At 40.2% G+C, this 20620-nt stretch overlaps 1 protein-coding gene and 1 long non-coding RNA gene across 2 annotated transcripts; one reads left to right on the top strand and one right to left on the bottom strand.

Moving 5' to 3' along the window:
* Positions 1-210: 210 nt before the first annotated feature.
* Positions 211-2807, bottom strand: LOC110854539. Its single transcript, XM_022102978.2, has 8 exons — positions 2139-2807; positions 1908-2034; positions 1655-1797; positions 1462-1579; positions 1269-1401; positions 1046-1204; positions 758-919; positions 211-696 (listed from the first exon to the last, which is right to left on the bottom strand). The coding sequence occupies exons 1-8, from the start codon at positions 2660-2662 to the stop codon at positions 353-355; spliced, it is 1710 nt and encodes a 569-aa protein (XP_021958670.1). The 5' UTR covers positions 2663-2807; the 3' UTR covers positions 211-352.
* A 16190-nt stretch (positions 2808-18997) lies between these two features.
* Positions 18998-20203, top strand: LOC110854434. The gene is made up of 4 exons (XR_002548326.2): positions 18998-19327; positions 19542-19650; positions 19730-19792; positions 19959-20203. It is a non-coding gene; the product is annotated as an uncharacterized LOC110854434 (long non-coding RNA).
* The last annotated feature ends 417 nt before the right edge of the window (positions 20204-20620 follow it).

Below are 20620 nucleotides of genomic sequence, written 5' to 3'. Positions count from 1 at the left end.
TGGAACCCGACACAAAGTTACGAATTTTTTTACAAAGTCAAAAGAAAAGAGTTAAGGGCGTGACAATCTAGTCCATATTAATTGCCGAAAGACTAAATTACATAAGCCTTGCCAAATACTATCCCGATGTTTTCAGCCGTTTTTGAGGTACATTTTTTTCAAATATTCTCAACACAAATCGGGACGAATTAAGTCAACATCCTTTATTTATTTACGTTTTATGCATGAATTTATTCTGACATAAATTCTAAAATTTTTTGTTATTGCACACAAACTACATTTTAAATAGTCTATCGCAAGGAAAACAGTTGCTGATTGTCTCAATTTACCGTAGGCTTATCATCTTAGTTAATTATATTGGATAATCCGTTCCTAAGATGAGACTTACGCCACAGCTATCCGGGTGCCATGGAATAACTGGCAAATCCTCGAGTTTTAACCCTCTTATAAAATTTGTCGAAAAAACTGCTCCAAGTTCGTAATATTGAATAGTGTCGAGGTCCAAGAATCTGAGTTCTACGGCACCAAAACCGATTCCCACGGACCAGAAAATCATCCAAAAGTCGGACCCCCATTTCGACAAGGAAAACCTGTTGGGAGCAATTTGAACCAGCCAGCCCTCCGCCATTCGGCCATAGCTCCAGTAAAGTTGCGGAATCCCGACGGAATTATTGCGAAAAGTTATGTTCATCTCGCCTGGAAAGTTCATAAATAGTTTAGATTTTTTTGAAAATGTTTGTATAATTTTGAAACTCACCATCAAATCCACTTCCGTACGAACCGACGGCTTGATCTGGTGTGATTTCAACGTCTTCGTGGGGTTGACTTTTGGCAGGTTTTGGATTACGAAATTTATTATAAAACGATAATTCGTGCTTCATTTGGTAGTCTGGTTGGATTTTTGGGGCTTTTGTAAATCCTGTAAATTTTAAGATGTATTAGAAAGAATTTCATTTTTCGAAGTAGCACATTTTCAGAAATTTCCTATCCAAAAATTCTTCAAAATTAAAAATATGTTAACAAGGTTTCCAAGCCAAATTCTTACCCGCTAACAAGTAGTAAATTTGACGCTTGACTTCCTCCAATTCCAACAACGGTCCGGGGCCGCTTGCAGCGACAAAGATGCTAATTCCTTGTTCGGGGTAAGAATAGAATGACGACTGGAAGGGCGGCATAAAGCCGCCGTGACCGATTCGGCGCCAACCTATGAAAAATTAAATTAAGAAATAAAATTGTGGACCGAAATTAAATATTTTCTGATAACCCACCATCATAAATTCCTGAGAATAATGCGAGCCCATAGCCGATACTGATGTCCACAGTGGCATTTGGGTTGCTCAGCCCTTTCGTGATGCCACTGTATTCAGTAATCGATATTGCGGTCATCCAGGTCATGACCTCCTAAGAAATCAAGCTTTTTATTCAGAAATCTCGAAATTTTTCTGTAAATTAAAAACCAACCTCTGGTATGACTTGATTATCTCCAATTTTTCCATTGTGTGCATACAATTGCATATATTTGACCATATCGTTGACACAAGAGAGGATCCCGCCACCCCCGAAAATTGGTGCGATCAGTCTGAATTTCAGATTAATTTTGAATTAGGAAAATAAATTTAAAAAAAAATTCAAATTTTTTTAAAAGCATCAATACTTTAATAGTTCCGTGTTGTATCGTTGTAACCGCCCCTCCTTCCAGATGTAGGGGACGGCACGATGCATCATGTTGTTATGGTCGTCACTCGCCCTTATCCAGGTCGTCCCGGTCATCCCGAGGTCAAAAAGGAGTTGAGTTAACTAGGGAAAGTATGTATGAGATACAAATGAGTACATAAGTATGCAAATTCATACATATATATGCTAATGTGTAGAGAGGTATGTACTGTTTCTTTAAAATTTAAGCTTACCAACTCTTCATACGTGGAATTGACCATGTGCGCCACGATTTCGCCCGACAGTGCGATCAACGCGTTGCTGTATGCCATCCCATTTCGAAACGAGCATTCCTGAGCATTCGGAGAATAACGGAAGCGACTGTAAAATTTAAAAAATACACTTTACAAATTGTTAATTCAAAGAAACCTTTAACTAATTACGACATTTGCATAATTATCTTCAATAAATAATTAACGACTCACTAATAAAAGTCGTCCTTTCCTTGATACGCTTGCGCCAGTAGACCCGACATTTCTGGGAGGACGCACACTCTGTGGGAGAGAAGATCTCTGAAGGTCACCTGCTCTGACCGATATCGATCCGAAAAGGTTAAATTGTACGAGGGCGCTAACGTCGCGATGGGCGTGTCCAGCACGGCCTCGCCCATTTCGGTGTACAAGTCGCGCAGCGTTCGTGTTACGATGAGACCCGCGAAGGACTTGGACAGCGATCCGATGGCGAAGAGGGTGTTCCCGTCGGCGGGAAGGTTGTGCTCGACGTCCCGCAAACCGTACCCTTTCGCGTAGGTGGCGTTCCCTTTGACGAGCGAGACTCCGAAGGCGGGAACGTGCTGGCGTTCCATCGAGGAACGAATTATGGTATCGATTTCAAGCAAAATTTCTGGTGGAATTTCATTATTATTCAGTTGTGTCGATGGTGCAGCAGCGGTTAATGTGGAAAATAGGAGTATGGAAAGCGTCAAAATTTTGTGTGATTTAGAAATCATTTTGGGAAAATTTTCAGCTCGACGGAAATACGTAGTTAAAACTTGTGGTTAAATAAGATGTAAAATCTTTTTGAAATTAAAAACCCGTTTTCTTGACTTTTTATTTCTATGCAACTTTTTGGTGATCCATTAACGTGTTGCACCTTGACTGAATATTGTATGAAAATTAAGCTTCTTTATATACATTCATCTCAACTTAAGTAAGCAAAATCCACCCGACAAAAAGGTACGTGATGGATTGGATTGGCGAGTAAGCAATTAGTCAAATAAGATAAGTGAAGTGTTGTACATATGTACGGGATGTGACGCTTATGCATTGTTCCGCTCCTCGATCTGTGCCACAATTTGGACAAAGTTCACAGCACAAATGAATAAATATAAGTATTAATAAATAAATATGCATGTACAGTGTGGAGTACGAATGATGATAACTTGACTCCTTTAATCTCGTGACGTGACGTTTTGCAACGGTGATTTAGGTACATTTGGAACACGACGGAATTAACCTTTGAATCCAGAGTACCTCAACGCATTTTGGAGACTATTGCGTAAAAAAGAGCGTTGAGTCATGAATGCGGGATAAGTTTTGTTCTCAACTGCAGGGAATTATTGCGTAAAAAACAATGAACAGATCTCAGAGTGATGTATGTATGTAGCTTATTCTGTCCGAGTTGCAAATTCAGATATAGATTTACTCAATAAATTGCTTCAGTTTAGTGAATTATTTGCACATCAAAATCACTCGGAATAGTCATGCCAGTCAGAGAATAAAATCCAATAAAAATATGAGGCCAATATTGCAAATATTGAAATTCTGTGTACATTTAAATTTATTTGATACTTACATTATCTGTAAATAGCTGAAGTGCATACTCAAAATGAACATGGCAGAGGTACAAAAACACAAATTGCATAAGTAATTACAGCCGTAAATTTACTTAGGAAATATAAAATGTTTAAATTAAATCAGTAATCTTATAATCGGTTGTTAATATATCTTAACTAAATAGGCAATTAAAAAAATAAATCCATATCGATGAACAATTTCATCAATTATCCATCTTCACCCTCAATTTGGCCATCCATCCGTTCCGAACATTTGGAAAAATTTCTGGCAATCGGGCAGCTTGACCATATCGCGTCTCAGGTTCAATAAAATTGTGCAAAATGACCAAATTTTTCAGAGTTTTGCAACTTTTTCCTTTTTTCTCCGGAAGTAAACTGTCAATGAGATCGCTGTACGTGTTCCAGAAATCATCATCTTCTTCATCATGATCAACTTCCGGTGTCACGACGATGGAACGAATCTCGGGAAGATGGCGTCCATAGTCGATCCCATTATGATTGACTTTACCACGTGGACCCGGCAACAGAGGAAATGCGAGAGTTAATCGTGCCACGTTTTTAACTCTACAATCCATATCGACACCCTCTAAGAAATACGTAAAACCTTCAAAATTTCCAAAGTGAAGATCTAAACTTTCCAATTTAGGAAAACATGGCATATTCAGGACGAAACGCGACTTTTCCTCCATTTCACCCGTATCGATACGAAAACTTAGCAATTCCAGCGACGGGGCGAATTTTTTTAGCACATTCTCAAAGTCAGGAAAATCCGAATTGTCTAGAGGAATCGTCAACGTCACCTTCGTTAGGGGCTGGTTCAACTCGGTGAGAAAACTGATGCCATCCTCTGGCATGCAAGTTAGCACGATTTCTCTCAAGTTTGTATACCGCAAAGTTCCCTTTCTTTCCATCTGTTGGATAAATCTTGACCCCCGGTAATCATCGCCGAAAATGGAAATGGAGGTCACCTGCTTGATCGCGTCGGCCCAAGATTTCATCCAGCTCGCGGTCACGGTTTCTGGGGCTTTGGAATAAGTACTCAATTCCAGCGAAAAATTCTTCAATGTTTTGAAAAATAGGAAGTATCGCCGAGAATATTCTTTTTCGGTGCCGTCAGGGTCGCAAATTTTCATGTCAAAGTGTACCCGTAATTGCTCCAGGGTGTCTTTAAAACGAGAAACGGCGTCGAGATGTAACCCGTAATCCTGATCGGACAGAATGTCCCCCCGCAAGGACAAAGTCTTGACGTGATGTCCCTTGCTCGGATGGAGAAACCAGTGGAGATCGGTGACGTACTTGGCTCCCCAGTTTTTCTGGTCGTCCTCCTTGGCTGGTGTTTTTGGAACGGTTATCTTCCAGTTTGGCCAGTCCGAGACATTTCGCATTTCATGAACGAATCGGAAAAATTTCAGGGAAGGGTTGGAACTTTCCCAATCTTCGTCAAATTTTATGGCGCATTTCTTCCCAAGAATTGGAGTCACTTGTTCGTCCCAGTGTCGACAGACTAGTCGAGCATTCTTCAAGCTTTGTACGGAGAGATGGGACAGAATCTCGGAGAAAATCTGGAAATTAAGAGGAAATATTGGTGCTGTCGATAAGTTCTAAATGAATATAAATACACTAAATAAAATAGTCAGAGACCTGAGAAAAACTGAATTTTTAAGCATTGTTGGACTCCTAGCTAAATTTACTGCACATAAATGGTATTTAAATAAATAAAAATATAAAGCGATAATTTTTTTGCTAGCTTGTCTACAGGTCATTTACGGCCCAGGAGGTTTCAAAATCAATAAAGTTAAAATTTTTACTTGAAATTGGTATCATTTCATCGCAAAATTTATTTGCGAGTCCAAAAATGCTTAAAAATTCAATCTTTCAAAAGTTTTCGACTATAGGTCGGCGACGTATTTAGCCCCCCAGTTTTTCTGGTCATCCTCTTTGGCGGGTAGTTCTGGAAAGGTTATCATCCAGTTTGGCCAATTTGCGATATTTCGCATTTCGCCAACGTATCGGAAAAATTGCAGAGAAGGATTGAAAATTTTCCAATCTTCGTCAAACTGTATGGCGCATTTCTTTCCCAGAATTGGAGTCAAGTGTTCGTCCCAGTGTCGACAAACGAGCCGGGCGTTCTTCAAGCTTGACACGGAGAGATGGGACAGAATTTTGGAGAAAATCTGGAAATTAAAGGGAAATATTAGTCCTGCCGACGAGTTCTGAATGAGTTGGTCCTAAACTAGTTAGAAGTTTGTTGAACACTAAATTTTCAAGCATTTTGGGACTCTAAAATAAATTTTGAATAAATAATTAAAGATTTGGAAAAATCAATGAAAGATTTGGATAAATCAATTAAACCAATTAAAAACAATCAAAGTTGATTGTTGATTGTTGAAGTCCTTCTACGTCAGCTTGTCTACGGCTCATTTCTGGTTCATCAACAGTCTAGTTTCAAAATTGAAAAGTAATATTTTTTTTACTCAAGAGTAACGAGCCAAGGAAAGATTTGTTTTCTGCGACAAAGATAAGGATTTTGGATTTCCATGTAAAGTCACCTGACCTATGCATCCTAGAGAATCTCCAGGGAGCGTTAACATAGAAATAGTAAGCAGTTTAACACCGTAAATGACCAAAAGTAAGCCATTGTCAAGTTATTGCGAAAAATAGCTCAATCTGAGATAACCGAGCGGTTTAAATATTCTCCAAATAGGCGTTTGAAGTCATCACCAATCGTGGTGGAATGGAGCATTACTAAATTGTTTTTTAAAAAGTAACTTGTGTGTTTTTTACGAAGTGCCTTTAACCTTTTGTCGCGCATGAATTTTACGATTTTTGAAATTTGTCTCATTTTCCCCTTGTGCGAATGAAATTGGTAGATTTTAAGTATTACTTAATTGTTTACATTAGTTGGCTACTAGATGAAATATAATTCGTCGACCGTAGTTCATGGGGTCAAGGGATATGATCACGACGCAGGGTGCCTTTAACCTTTGGTCGCGGAGTGTATGTAGTAGAAAGAAACTTCACCTTCATAAATTAGGTTTGTATAAAATTATGCACATATGTATGTAGGCCACTGGTACGTAATTACTAATTACTTTCTTATTTTTTGCGCATGATATAATTATGTGGTGAAGTTCATCGAAACTATTTCGAGGAACATGCATCAATAATGTCATCGATTTTAGTCAAGGCATCTTATCGATCTTTCATATGAATAAGCCTAGTTAGAGTCAGGATGAATACATAGAAAATCTTTCACATTATTTATTTTAGGCACAAAACTTTTAATTCCTATGCATGTATATTTTGGATTTATTCACGTTGTAAATTATCCCTACAAGTAAATACAGGCTTACAATTAGAATGCAATTTTGGAAAACAGAGGACTTTAATTTAAAACGGACAACTACCCAGAGCTTTTATTGAATCGAGTCGATTCGAATTTGACTCGTCTCCAAACTAGACGAATCGAAATATCAACTCGAATTTTATTTTAATTCATACATATATTTCTGCTTGTTTTCAATTCTTCAATGCCAGCACGGTCCTAAAAACTCCTCTGACAATGCCCTGTACAAACTTCGCCACCGTTTTCTGCGTAATTGTCATAATCCCAGGATACCCGAAAAATAAAGGTTTACAGCTTTTCCTAAATTTCCCCATGTACTTCGCATCCGACCGACTCCACAATTCCTCTCCATGTTTCCACGACCTCACACATGTTACCGAACTCTTATGAATTTTCCCCGCGAACGTAAGAAACGCCGCCCAGGAGACAGCAATCATCACTGCTAAGGTTGGGATCATCACGCGGTTGTAGGTGTCTAAACGATCCCATTCCACAATGACAATATAACCTGCGGAAATCGAAATTTGCCCGAATAAAGCTTGCACCATTGGCATAAAAGGTCCGCATGCGAACGATAATTGTTTCGTGATCAGCTGTAAACCTCGAAATGTAACTGCTACGTTTTCCGGACACGCAAGGTCATGGGCACATTGATACTTTCTTTTGGCCCGTTTTCCACCAGGTTTGACATTCGCACAGCGTAACTCTTCTTTTAGAAGGGGAAGCAGGAATACCGTTAACGCGGCAAACCCAAGGACGTACGTTTTAGTGAAGGATGCCCAATGGAACAAAACGTAGATGTAGGAAGGAGCGTAGACCATGTAAACGACGCGGTAGATGAAGGTGTCAAGCGGAAATAGGTTCGGAAAGTGGGTAGGATGACGTGGTAGGCAAAGGACGTGGAGAAATAGAATTATCGGAGTCAAGTTGAGGGTGGCATTGACCAAAGTTGCGATTGGAACCCAGGTTTGGTTGAACGTAGCGGCAGCCTCGCATTTTGGGTGTGACCACCATCGTGCTGAAATATGTACATAATTTATTGTGTGGTTATTTTCCAACAGGAATCATAATGCTTATCCTCAGTCATCGGGTTTAAAGCTGGTTTAGTTTAGAATAAGGATTAAAGCCATAGTCAAACTCATTGAGTCGTTGTTAAAATCGTTCATAATTAAGCATTTTTGCCATGAAATTAAATAAACTCGGCAAGAAATTCATTTGATATGTAAATTGTGCGGTGAGGATATATATTAGGAAAAGTGGAAGGATAAGGGCTCACTTGTAGACTTGAAGGGGTCCGGATTAGGCCTTTTTGTCAACGTTTCGACCTCAAAGGGTCTTCTTCAGGACGACGAAGAGGATTGCTTCACATGGTGGTTTGTGGGTAAATGGGGAAAAAAAGAAGGAAAAGAATGAAGGAGTGAAAAAGTATTGTAAGATAGGAGGAAACAACCGTTAAGCGCGTAACGGTTTAGGCTCAGGTACCTCGGGGTCGCCCAGACGCCCGTCGGCAATGTAAACCGCCTTGAGGGTGAAAGAGAAGACTTAAAATTATTTTGGAAGAAAGGAAAAATTAACATTTAAGCCAGGGGGCGTATTAGATTTGAATAGGAAAATTATCTTATTTTCTAAATTTAATCTACTGTTTTCATCGACCAGGGCGTGTAATAATGCAGTAATTTGGATATCATCAATATTGTGATTTAAAACGAAATGATCAGACACAGTGGTGTGAGAATCATTACGAATAGATAATAAATGTTCACGAAATCGATCCGAAAGTTTACGACTAGTTTGACCAATATAAATAGTGTCTGTACATTTTTTGCACGTAATGGCGTAAATTAAGCACGAGCTAACACATGAAAAAGTCGTGTTGATTTTAAAACTGAAATTATTACATTTTAACGTGGGTTGTTGAGTTACAAAGTTACAAGTTTTACAGCGAGATCTGAGACAGGGGAAGGTGCCAAACTTGGGTACCACATTGCTGGTGGCGTCAGAAATTGGTTTTAATTGAGATCGGACTAGAAGTTGTTTCAAGTTGGGGGCACGGCGATAGCCATAAACTGGTTTGTTTATAAAAATATTGTTCTTACTTAGAATCGACTTGAATAAAGATTTAGTTTTGTTGATCACTGGATTGACAAAAGGACAATAGCCAACAACGAGGGGCAAAACATTTTTTTGGGATTTAACCTTTTCGACTAGTAGAGAATTTCTACGAATATCTTTTACTTTGTTCAGGGCGTTAAGTAAAAGATCGTGTGGACAACCGCGATTTTGAAAAAATTCACACATGGTGGCACTATGGGAGATAAAATCATCATGATCACTACAGATGCGCTTAAGGCGTAAAAATTGGGAATATGGGATGCTATCAAGCATATGTTTTGGGTGGCAAGAGTCGTATGGAAGGTAAGAATGGGAATCAGTAGGTTTGTAGTAAATTGTAGTACGTAAATGGTTTACGGGAAACGAAACTTCGACATCCAGAAAAGGGACCGAATTGGTAGAAACTGTTGTGTCGAATTTAAGGGCAGGGTGAATTTGGGACATGGCGTTCAAAAAAATATCAATATTTTCACGAGAGTCTAGGAATAACATAAAAATATCATCAATAAAGCGTTTATAAAGACGGGGAAAGGGACCGGTATAATTATCAAAAAAAGTTTTTCTTGGTAAGCGAGAAAAGAACACGCATTAGTGGGACCAGCTCCCATTGCGACACCGGAAATTTGGGAATAAAACTCGGAGTTGAAATGAAAAGCATTGAGGGTAAGTACAAGTTCCAACAATCGAATGAGAACATGGGTTGGGGGATCATTAACTGACCTGAGGTCAAAGAAAAATTTCGCTGCAATAAGTCCATCAGCGTGGGGAATGACAGTGTAAAGTTGATTGACATCGGAAGTGATAGGAAACACGGGATTGTCAGAGGGACTAGATAAAACGAAATCATTGAGACAAATTAAAAAATCAGTGGTGTCTTTTAGGTAAGAAGGGGTTAGGTACCTGAGCCTAAACCGTTACGCGCTTAACGGTTGTTTCCTCCTATCTTACAATACTTTTTTTACTCCTTCATTCTTTTCCTTCTTTTTTCCCCATTTACCCACAAACCACCATGTGAAGCAATCCTCTTTGTCGTCCTGAAGAAGACCCTTTGAGGTCGAAACGTTGACAAAAGGGCCTAATCCGGACCCCTTCAAGTCTACAAGTGAGCCCTTATCCTTTCACTTTTCCTAAGAAATGCATTTGACACGCACGAAAGGCAAGGCGCAAGAAACATTTACTTCCGCCGTTGATGGCGGAAGTAAATATTTTTTTGCGCAGATTATGGTGCATGCTTCTGGCACCTTGCCTTGCAGTGAGAGAAATGTAGCAAACCACACAAGAAACTAAATACTAGATCAATGTAAAAATCACATGAACAATTATGGCCGAGGCATTATAATTAAAGCCATTTTTACATGCATTCCTTATGTATAGATTTTTACCATTGAACTTAATCCCGTACAGATACATGGTGTTCATCAAACTTGCAAGATCTTTCCCCTTTATGGCCAACATCAAAAGAGACAAATTTGCCCCAACCACGCCGTAAAACCCGAGCAAGGTTAGGTTATAGTTGGCCAAATTTCCAAGAATTTTGAATTTAATGGTTTGCCCAAACATGAATATTGCGAAAGTTATCGCACCAAGGAAAACCATGATTGCATTAGCTGAGCGTTCCTGAGAAAAGTGTAGCCGTCGAGTCTTCCCATTCCAGAGGAAGGGATAACTGAAAATATTTCCGAATTTAACCGTGTTTCCAAATTTTTCGAAAAACTCTTCCGTAAACATGGTGCTGATTTCGATGTTCAAATTGGAATGGATGAAAAGAAAATGACGTTGTTAAGAATATTTTACAAGGAAATATTTTATAAGGTTTTTAAATATCCGAGGCCATCTCGATAAATTTGAAGTATTGGTTTTGGTATGTATAATTTTAGCATAATCTAATCAAGTCAATTTTGCATAGCGATAATAAATGTTGGTTACAAACATAATATATATACATGTAACCAACATTTTGCATATTATGCATCTTACATAATATGTACATACATGCAATTTTAAGTACATACGGGAATTTATTCTGATACATGTAAAATGAGAGAAAACTGCATAACGTACTAAAGGAGGAGGCACCCTTCTTATGGGAAACCTGCCTGCCGTCGAATTTTCTGAATTTTTGATATGTTGTAGACTTCGATGTGCTGAACAAAAGTCTCCATACCTCCGACCCCAGATTTTCACTGGTTTGACCTCCAAACGAGGTCAAAGGTCAATAGAACTTGGCCATAAATAAAAACATGCAAGATTTTGAAAATTTCTTGTGACTTATGTTGTTGATGGATTTTCAAAATTCCAAATGTTTTTGAAGCCTTGGACCGTTGGGCGAAATATATATTCCCAGATTTTTTAAATTCGACCACACCCCCCGGATATTGAGGTCATAAGGTCAACAAGCGAGATACATTTTTCCAACTAGTTATTTCAGTTTAAAATGGATGTATAATGGCTCGGTTACCAATTTTTGGCGAAATCACGGCGAATTGTAGGGTCATCAAAGGAGAGCTCAGTAGGTCACACCCCTCTAATATGGGCCGTGGTGGGTGTGGTCGAAAGTGGAAACAAATGAGTAAAATCCGTTTCCACCATGGTTTCACAAATTGACCATCCCTATTTAACGTAATTTTGACCGTGTTATCCACCTCAACACAATGACCTTATGTTGTATGACCATGGGGGCAGGGGGTGTGGCTATCAGCGCTTTTGTATCAACTTGATCAATACCTGGCATGCGACATATCATTTTTCTCAGCGTGCCGAGGTGATTACGATGCAATACTTCAAATTTGGAAACCACACCCCCAGTGGGTGTGGTTCCCGGCGACTTTTCCAATCCTTTGCAGATAGGTCATGTAGCATATCATTTTTCTCAGCCATGGTTTTTGGGACACGTACAGCGATCTAATTGACAGTCTACTTCCCAAGGAAGGAGGACAAAGTTGTGAAACTATGCAAAATTTTGAAATTTTGAGGGGTGATGTCGGACTCCGCGGAATATTTCCAAATGTTAGGAACGAATGAATGAACAGATTAAGGGAGAAAATTGAGAATTAAAGATGTATGTAATTATTTATTATTGTTAATTATCCGATTTGTTACATAATTGAAAAGATTTTAACAACTGATTAATGGAATATGAGATGATTAATTTAATTTCGTAATTAAATTTGTAGCAGTAATTATATAATTTGTTTTTTTGGTACCCTCCTATTGGTCGTTTTCAGTACGAGTATGTATTTCAGCTATTTATGCACATATGTATGTAATTAAATATTTATTCAATAAATGCTAATGTGTTTACCCGAAATGTCAATATGTTGAATCTTGTTCCTCTTGAAATCCTTACCATGTTCTTAAATCCTCATGAAATTGAAATTATACCGTTATACAAGTAGTAAAAATAAAGGCATATTTAGGTTGTGGTAATACAAACAAATTGCATGCATAATTTGCATAAGAATGAATCACGTACGTGGGGAACTTGCGACTAGCCGTTTTTTTAGCTGTGCAGCCGATAAACGGCCAGTCGCAAAGAGTCGCCACGAGTATAGATATGTAAATATGTAACTCATCCTTGTGCAAATTAAATTTAGGATTCGTCATCCATTTCTATGCATGAGGGATTACGAATTTAATTATTTAGTCGCATACATATGTACATACCTATATTTTATTGGAAATATTTCAACGATGTGGGACGAATTTATTTTCTAAAAGAAATTGGACCATAAACGATGCAGATCATTACATAAATATGTACGTGCTTTCAGAAATATAAATTTAGTGAAAATTCGTATGTTTACGTTTTTTTCGTGTATATTTTGTAAATATTTTGGCCTTTTTTCTTCATAAATATTAAATACATATATATTATCCGTCCTCTGGTACATAATTACGTAGGTGTTTTATTATTGATTTTCAAAAGGTATGTTCCGCACTATTTGTGACCAAACTTATGATGAAATAACAAACTTCAAATACATTTAGGAAGATATGATTTTTTTCAGTTCTGTAGGTTAACATGAACACTAGCAATAAATCAGCAAACTTTACCTCGACGGAAAAAATGTCAGATTTGCAAATTAAATATCGTAGTGTGATTTAAATTTTAAAGCTAGAGGAGCAATCCGTGTCGCAGATTTATGATCGAATGCTTAAAATTTACGACGAAAACTGCTCAACACAAAACACAAATTCAATTGTGTCAATAATTTCAAATGATGGCGAAAAGAGGTCTCGGACAAAAAGCTATTAGAACGCCCAAAATCTGTTTCTCCCACAGAAAGGCTCCGGAAACTAGAGGAACCAATAATGAGAGATCCGCGATTGAAACTGTCCTATTTAGCAGATGAGATGGGTGTTCCGAAACCAACAATTTGTTCCATGTTGACTGAAGACTTCGGTATGAACATGGCTTCCGCCCGTTGGGTACAAAAATTGCTTCCGCTATCTCAAAAACAAGATCGAGTTGACCTTTGCAATGCAAATTTTAACCTATTAAATGAAACCTGGAACCTGATTCATATTTTAATAGTTGGATATGATACTTGGGTTTACTATTATGACCCGGAGACCAAATAATAATTCATACAATGGAAGCACGGGGGGTCGCCCCAGCCCATGAAAGCAAAAGTGCAAAAACCTGCCAAAAAATTGATGATTCCCATTTTCAAGGATACCAAAGGTCCCCTCCTTATAACATTTATTGGTCAAAATACTATGATAAATGGGGCAGCCTATGCAGGAATCCAGAAGGAGCTGTGTGCTGTGGTTGAAGAAAAACGTGGGGTCAAAAAAAAGAGTTGGTGCATTTTTAGCACGCCAAAGCCCCACCGCATACCTGGCATTTTGCGAGGGCTGCTGCAGACGGAAATCGCTTCACCTAGATAAACCACCTCCTGTACAGTCCAGACATGACCCTTGGTGATTATTATTCGTTTCGAAACTTCAAGAAAGACATCAGGGGGAAACGGTTTTCTGATGATAATGAAATCAAGTCGTAAATTTTGGCATATTTTCGAGGTAAATTTTGATGAGCTATTGCTAGTGTTAATGTTAGCCTACAGAACTGAAAAAAATCACAGCATCCTACATGGATTTGAAGTTTGTTATTTCATCAAAAGTTTGGTCAGAAACAGTGCGGAACATACCTTTTGAAAATCAATAATAAAACACCCACGTAATTGTATTAATATTACGTCTGCATTGAACTCGACACTCGACGCCATTCACGGGATAAACAGCTTTTCTTTCGGGTCGATCCGAAAACCGAGGGCGTAACTGCCCCTGATTCCGTTGTGTTAATGATCCGATTTTATGTAAATAGAATCTCTAATCTTGATCTGGATATGGGGACAATTTTGTAAAATTCTAAAAATTTTTAGAATTTTTTAAAACTGTGGGAACTTTGGTTTTAATTTATATACTTCATCAATTTGTACAGGAATGGAACTGAAGCGTTGAATATGTAATTCATTGGACATATGTACCAGACGACGCGGACATTCGTGGTCAAAAGGGAGCACAAATTGCCCCCAAAAAATTAGCATATTTATTTATAATACCCATGCAAAACATCACCAATTTATTGTGCAATCAGTCATGCAGTGTTTCGTTTCTAGTGGGTTTGCTACATGTCTTGCACTGCGAAGCAAATAACGCAAGAAATTCGAGATGCTAGAAACTGCAAAAAATATGTATGCGCCATTAAACCACAAGCCGTATGAGATATAGCGGTGGGACGTAGTTTCTTGCGCCTTGGATTTATTGCATTTCAAAATATGTACATATGTACATACATATTTACCTCGTTGACCAATCGGGAGAGGGTGGAGTCGCCGAGACCACCCTCGGGAAATACATAAAGGAATTATTCCCCAACGTCATGAGTCGTCGAAAGACTGGGGCAGACGCTGACACGTTTTTTGAGGGAATGCGGTGGATGGATTCGCCAGCCTCGGAGACAATGTCGCAGGATTGGGGGGAAGTCCTTTCTCGCCTCAAGATGACCACACCCACACTACGAAGAGTACCAAAAGGGGCCAGAAAAGAAGTGGCGCGGGCCCTCACTAAGGTCTTAGAGGAGGTGACCACTGCCAACACCGAAGAAGTATGGGGAAAGCTCTTTCTGTTCCCCTATGCGTGTCTTTCTGTCCCCCAGAAGACCGATAAGGTGAAGAATTTGACAACATGGGTCAAGTCACGGGTTGCTAGGTGGCTAGTGGACCAGACCGCCCCCCCGCCACGATAAAAACGACCTCCCGCTAAGCCCCCTCGAGTGATTGAGAGTGTCGCCAAGAAAGTTGAGGCCAAGTTGGTAGATGGCGATGTCCGGGGAGCAATTCGACTTGCCTGCTCAGATGACACGATTGCCCCCATGACCCAGGAAACGATTGATGCGCTAATCGCCAAGCACCCGCCACATCCGGAGCCTACAAATTATCCCGTACCGCCAAAGAATTCAGTGGAACCAGCAGCGGTGGAGGTGCTTGAGGTCACTACAGCCATCGCAAGCTTCCCGCCAGGATCGGCGGGAGGTCTGGACTCCCTCCGCCCACAAATTTTGAAAGATATTGTCGCGGTAGAACAAGGAGAAGCAGGGACTAATCTAATCGACGCCCTGCTTAATTTTATAAATGTTGTTCTCAGAGGGAGTGTACCGGTCTCTTTCTGCCCCATTTTCTACGGGGCTTCCCTCACCGCCCTAAAGAAGAAGACGGGTGGAATTCGGCCCGTGGCGGTTGGAAATATGTGGCGACGTCTGGCTTTTAAATTGCTGTTACCAGGATGTCGTCCCGCCTGACGGAATACCTCGCACCACATCAGCTGGGGGTGGGGACAAAGGGAGGAGCAGAAGCAGCGGCACATGCGGCCCGCATTTACTGGGGCCACAAGCACACAACAGCCAAGGCCTTCTTGAAATTGGATTTCTCAAATGCTTTTAATGAGATTCGGCGGGACACGATTCTTAGCATTATTCTTCAAAGGTTCCCCTCAATGTTCAGTTTTTTATCGCAGGCTTACTCCTCCCCATCTCAACTATTTTATGGGGACACACCCATCTCCTCCCGCCGCGGGGCCCAACAAGGAGATCCGATAGGTCCCGCACTTTTCGCCCTGGTCGTCCAGCCCATCATCCTTGCTATCGAAACTGAGCTGAATCTGTGGTACTTGGATGATGCCACTCTAGCGGACACTCCAGAAAAAGTTCTCGAGGCATTAGATACAATTGTTCGCATGGGAGCGGACGTCGGGCTTCTTCTCAATACCGCCAAATGTGAGGTTGGTGTGCTTGGAGCGGACGACCATACCCGCTCTAAAATTTTGGAGCGGTTCCGACAGGCGGCGCCAGGGATACAGGAGATATCCCCCGCAACCGCCGTCCTGCTTGGTGCCCCGCTTACTGACGAGGCCATCGAGTCGGTGGTGGGGACAAAGACCGACCAACTTGCCAAACTGGGCGCCCGACTCCTTGAACTCTCCTCCCACTCTGCGTTTTTCCTCCTTCGGGCGTCCATCTCTACACCCCGCCTTATTTATTTTTTGCGGTGTGCCCCGACTTGGCGGAGATTCGACGCCCTCACCCTGTATGACGCCAAACTCAAGGAGTCAATGGAGGGGATCCTCAACTGCTCACTTTCCCCGCAATCTTGGCTTCAGTCCTCCCTTCCCGTCGGCGATGGCGGCTTGGGAGTTAGGCACGCTGTAGACGTGGCGATTCCGTGTTTTCTCGCGTCCGCTTACAGTGTCCTCCCCCTTGTAGAACGCCTACTCCCCCCATACCTCCATGGCACCGACACCGCATTGCAAGAAGGAGAAGAGCGATGGAATCCAATGGGACCCGCAGAATTTCCCCCGCCGGAAGTTAGAGGTTTTCAGGCCTCGTGGGAGGTGCCTCAGCAAGAGGCCGCTATCAACCACCTCAGAAATAGAGCATCTACTCCAGAGGATAAAGCTCGTCTCCTTGCCATGGGACAACCGCATGTGGGGGCGTGGCTCAATGCCGTACCTTCGCCACAACTTGGGACGCTACTCCCAAATGAGACGTTTCGCATCGCTTGTGCCCTCCGTCTTGGATGCGACGTCTGCCACTCCCATAAATGTCCATGCGGAGCTATGGTCACATCAAAAGGCTACCATGGCCTGAGCTGCAAAAGTAGTGCGGGGCGTCATTCCCGCCATGCCGCAGCAAATGACGTGACTTGGAGAGCTCTTCGTTCCGCCGGAGCCCCCACCATTAAAGAGCCAGCCGGTTGTTCCCGGCCAGACGGGAAGCGCCCTGACGGACTGACATTGGTTCCATGGGCAAGAGGGCGGCCCCTGGTATGGGACTTTACGTGTGTCGACACTTTTGCACCGTCTTACCTCCCCCAAACCTGTGTTCATCCTGGTGCGGCAGCCGAGAGGGAGGAGGACAGGAAGACAAAAAGGTACGAAGGTACGAGGACCTTCTGGACAGATTCCTCTTTGTTCCCGTAGCCATTGAAACAACTGGAGTATGGGGCAAGGAGGGCCTGTCCCTTATCAAAGAAATAGGGACAAGGATCACAGCCCTCACGGACGAGAAGAGAGCAACGAATTTTCTCATCCAAAGAATTAGTATTGCAGTTCAACGCCGAAATGTGGCCGCGATTTTAGGATCTCTGCCAGCAGGACGAGAGCTGGATGAGGTTTTTTATCTTTAGGACGACAACAATTAGAGGAATTTTTTTTAATATTCAGATAGGGAAATTTATGTACGGCGCTGGTCGTTTAGCTTTTTCGAAATAAATGTATGTAAAATGAACATGGAAAGAACAATAATAAATTTGTCAATTCTTTATTTACCTTCAAGAAACAACTTTATTGCCGTTATTTCTTGCACGTACTGTAGTTACTCGCATTCGAAACTGGTCGATAACGGCGATCACTGTGAATGACCACTAATTACACATATATGTATGTATGTAAAGACGTGAAGAAAATGCGACGAAATTTCCGTTCGGGTAAAATTTATAACAATGTGTAGCCTACCCGAGTAAAGTCTGGCCTACTGTCGCGCTGTGTGCACAAAGTAGCGGTATCAACTCCGCTCGGCTGAAACTTTGTATATGTACATACAACATATTACTTGGTGGTTAACCATGGTTGTGATGGCAACTCCATATGCAAATTTATTTATTTTAGATATTTGCATTGTTATTTCCAGCAACTTTTTTTTATATTTATGATGATGAAAGTGAAAATTTACAAAAGCAAAGTCTGCAAACAACATTGGAATAGGTATGAAAATAAAATTTTACTTCTAAAAATTTGACAATATTTATCAATTCAATAACTGTGGATGAGCACATATTTTATCGATTTAAGTACATTTTAGTATTTATTTATTCAATTGTGAACAGATATTTAGTACGTATTACTATTTACTACTCACGCAATGAACTTACTCACTTATTTAATTACCACGGAAAGCTTGTATAGCCACCATGGGTAAGGAATATATTGTACTTATGTACATATTGTGTAAGCTTGAGCTATGCCCCGGACTAGTAGCCTAGCAGAGCGGAGTTGATACCGCAACTTTATGCACGATAGTTGCCAAGGTTTTGCTGGGCTAGGCTCAAGTGATAATTTGAGCCGAGTGGATGTTTGTCCGCATTTTCTTCATTGATCAAAAATCATACTTGCGAAATAAGTTTCTCACTTTCTTCACTCTAAAATGCGTACTTATGTACGTGTTAAGCTTGTATATTTTGCAAGAAAATATTCAAATTATCAAAGCTCAAAAAAAGTAAAAATTATTATCTCATTTTAACGTGTACATAACTGCAGAAATGACAAATTGGCAAAATTTTCTTACTAAACTTTTTCTATCGGTTTTTTTGATGATTTTTTGGATATTAATCAAGCAAACTTACCATTACATTTTTGGATGATTTTTGTAGACACCAATTAGTTTTAAATTTACGCAGTCTGCATTTCCCAGCTATCCAAATTGATTTTAAATTAAATATCATAATTCCACAAATTTTTCCCGTTTTTTACTCTATTTTTCATAAAAGATGGTAAAATTTAAGGGGATTGTATTTGCAGATTTACGGTCGCAGAAATACCCCAAGGAGCAGGAAGCTTAAATTACTAAATAATCAAGAAAAATCATCTCGAGTTGTGGATGGAAGCAAAGTTTGGTTTTTATTTTAAAAAACAGTTATTCTCATTTCAAAGTGCAATACAAATTTGAAAGTTTTATAAATTCGTAAACGTTGTTTTTGTAAATGGAGGGGAGAGAGGGAAAAGTTGGAATGGAATTAAGGAGGTCAAAGAAACGGGCCGGAGAAGTTGATTAAGATGACGATTCGGTAACCGAATTTCGGTTCAAGGTAATTGTTAAAAATAGCTGTAAATTAACAAGGGTGGGGACAATACTGTCAAAATAAAGTATTTTGAGCCCTGTTCTTCTGAGGGTTTGCATTTCCGGGGCTGTTACACCCACAAGAAGACGAGAATTTACATACATGGAGAAACCAAAGGAAATACATGTCTTGTCTCTTGTGAATAAATTAAAAATTGACAAATATTTATTTTTGACGGCAGGTTACCTCGGAACCCACGCGGTACCATGTCATCCATGCCGACAACAACTTTGCAGAAGATCATGTGGTATGAATTCGTTCGATTCACGCAGCCCGTGTCCTACCCAGCGGTGGGTTTTTAATTGAATTTAATTAGTTTTATAATTCTCCAGTTAGATATAATTAAATATTTATTTTAATCATTTGTAGGCCACGTACTACGCCCATCTGGCTGCATGCTTATCGGGTCCCCCATCGCATCGAGAAGGAAGGGTGAGGAATTTAAATACGTAGTCACGCCAAACTTTGTAACATTTCAAAATTTTAAAACAGTTTACAAAAACTGGAGCAATTTTGTTCCCACAAAGTTGACATGTATTCAAATCTCTGACATTGCTGAATTCTAATGAAATATATTAATTTTGTTCCTCGGTTTTAGGAAAAATGCGGACTTGAGCGACCTCGTCGGGAAGTTGACCATCCATCCCGACCTGGCCAAAAGATATCCCATGTTCTTCATCTAAACCAATCTCCTCGCCCCATCAATTTCATAATAATAATAATGATAATAATATGATTACATCATATCTAAACCTATATATTAAGATAACTTTAGCATACATATTTGTTAGAAAGCCTTGTTAAGTTTGAATAATAAAATATGTGGAATTGGTTTCTACTCAAGTTTGCCTTGTTGTTGGTCGAACGATAAAATGATAAATCCGGACAAGTGACTAATTAACCTTTAGGAATTGCATGCAAACTTCTGGGGCGATATTAAGAGAATTGTCGGGTCTTATCATTAGGCCGATGTTATTTTGAATATGCTACAGCACGATTGATGATAAGCCCCGATAAGTCTGTCAGGGATGTGACGCTCTTATTATCGCGATGCGTATGTAGGTATGTATAAGGTTTGCCGCGGGTAGCGAAAATGCTACCCGTTACCCGACCCGCTACCCGCAGCACTGCTACCCGTACCCGCACGGGTACCCGTGCGGGTACCCGTTACCCGCTACCCGTTTTGGGAATTAAGCTAAAAACCGACCAACGTTCAGAATAAATTTGATGTAATCAATTATTTGCTCAGTTTGGTTGATA

This window comes from Folsomia candida, unplaced genomic scaffold, assembly GCF_002217175.1.
Source record: "Folsomia candida strain VU population unplaced genomic scaffold, ASM221717v1 Fcan01_Sc010, whole genome shotgun sequence".
Taxonomy (NCBI): domain Eukaryota; kingdom Metazoa; phylum Arthropoda; class Collembola; order Entomobryomorpha; family Isotomidae; genus Folsomia; species Folsomia candida.
The sequence above is the reverse complement of the archived record's forward strand: the minus strand, read 5'-3'. Positions and strand labels throughout refer to the sequence as shown.

Excerpts from the sequence above, each read along its gene's own strand:
- LOC110854539 (XM_022102978.2), bottom strand. The coding sequence starts at position 2,662 with ATGATTTCTAAATCACACAAAATTTTGACGCTTTCCATACTCCTATTT. Across the intron at positions 920-1,045 it reads AATTTACTACTTGTTAGCGG|GATTTACAAAAGCCCCAAAA; the intron begins GTAAGAATTTGG and ends TAAAATTTACAG. Across the intron at positions 697-757 it reads GTACGGAAGTGGATTTGATG|GCGAGATGAACATAACTTTT; the intron begins GTGAGTTTCAAA and ends TGAACTTTCCAG.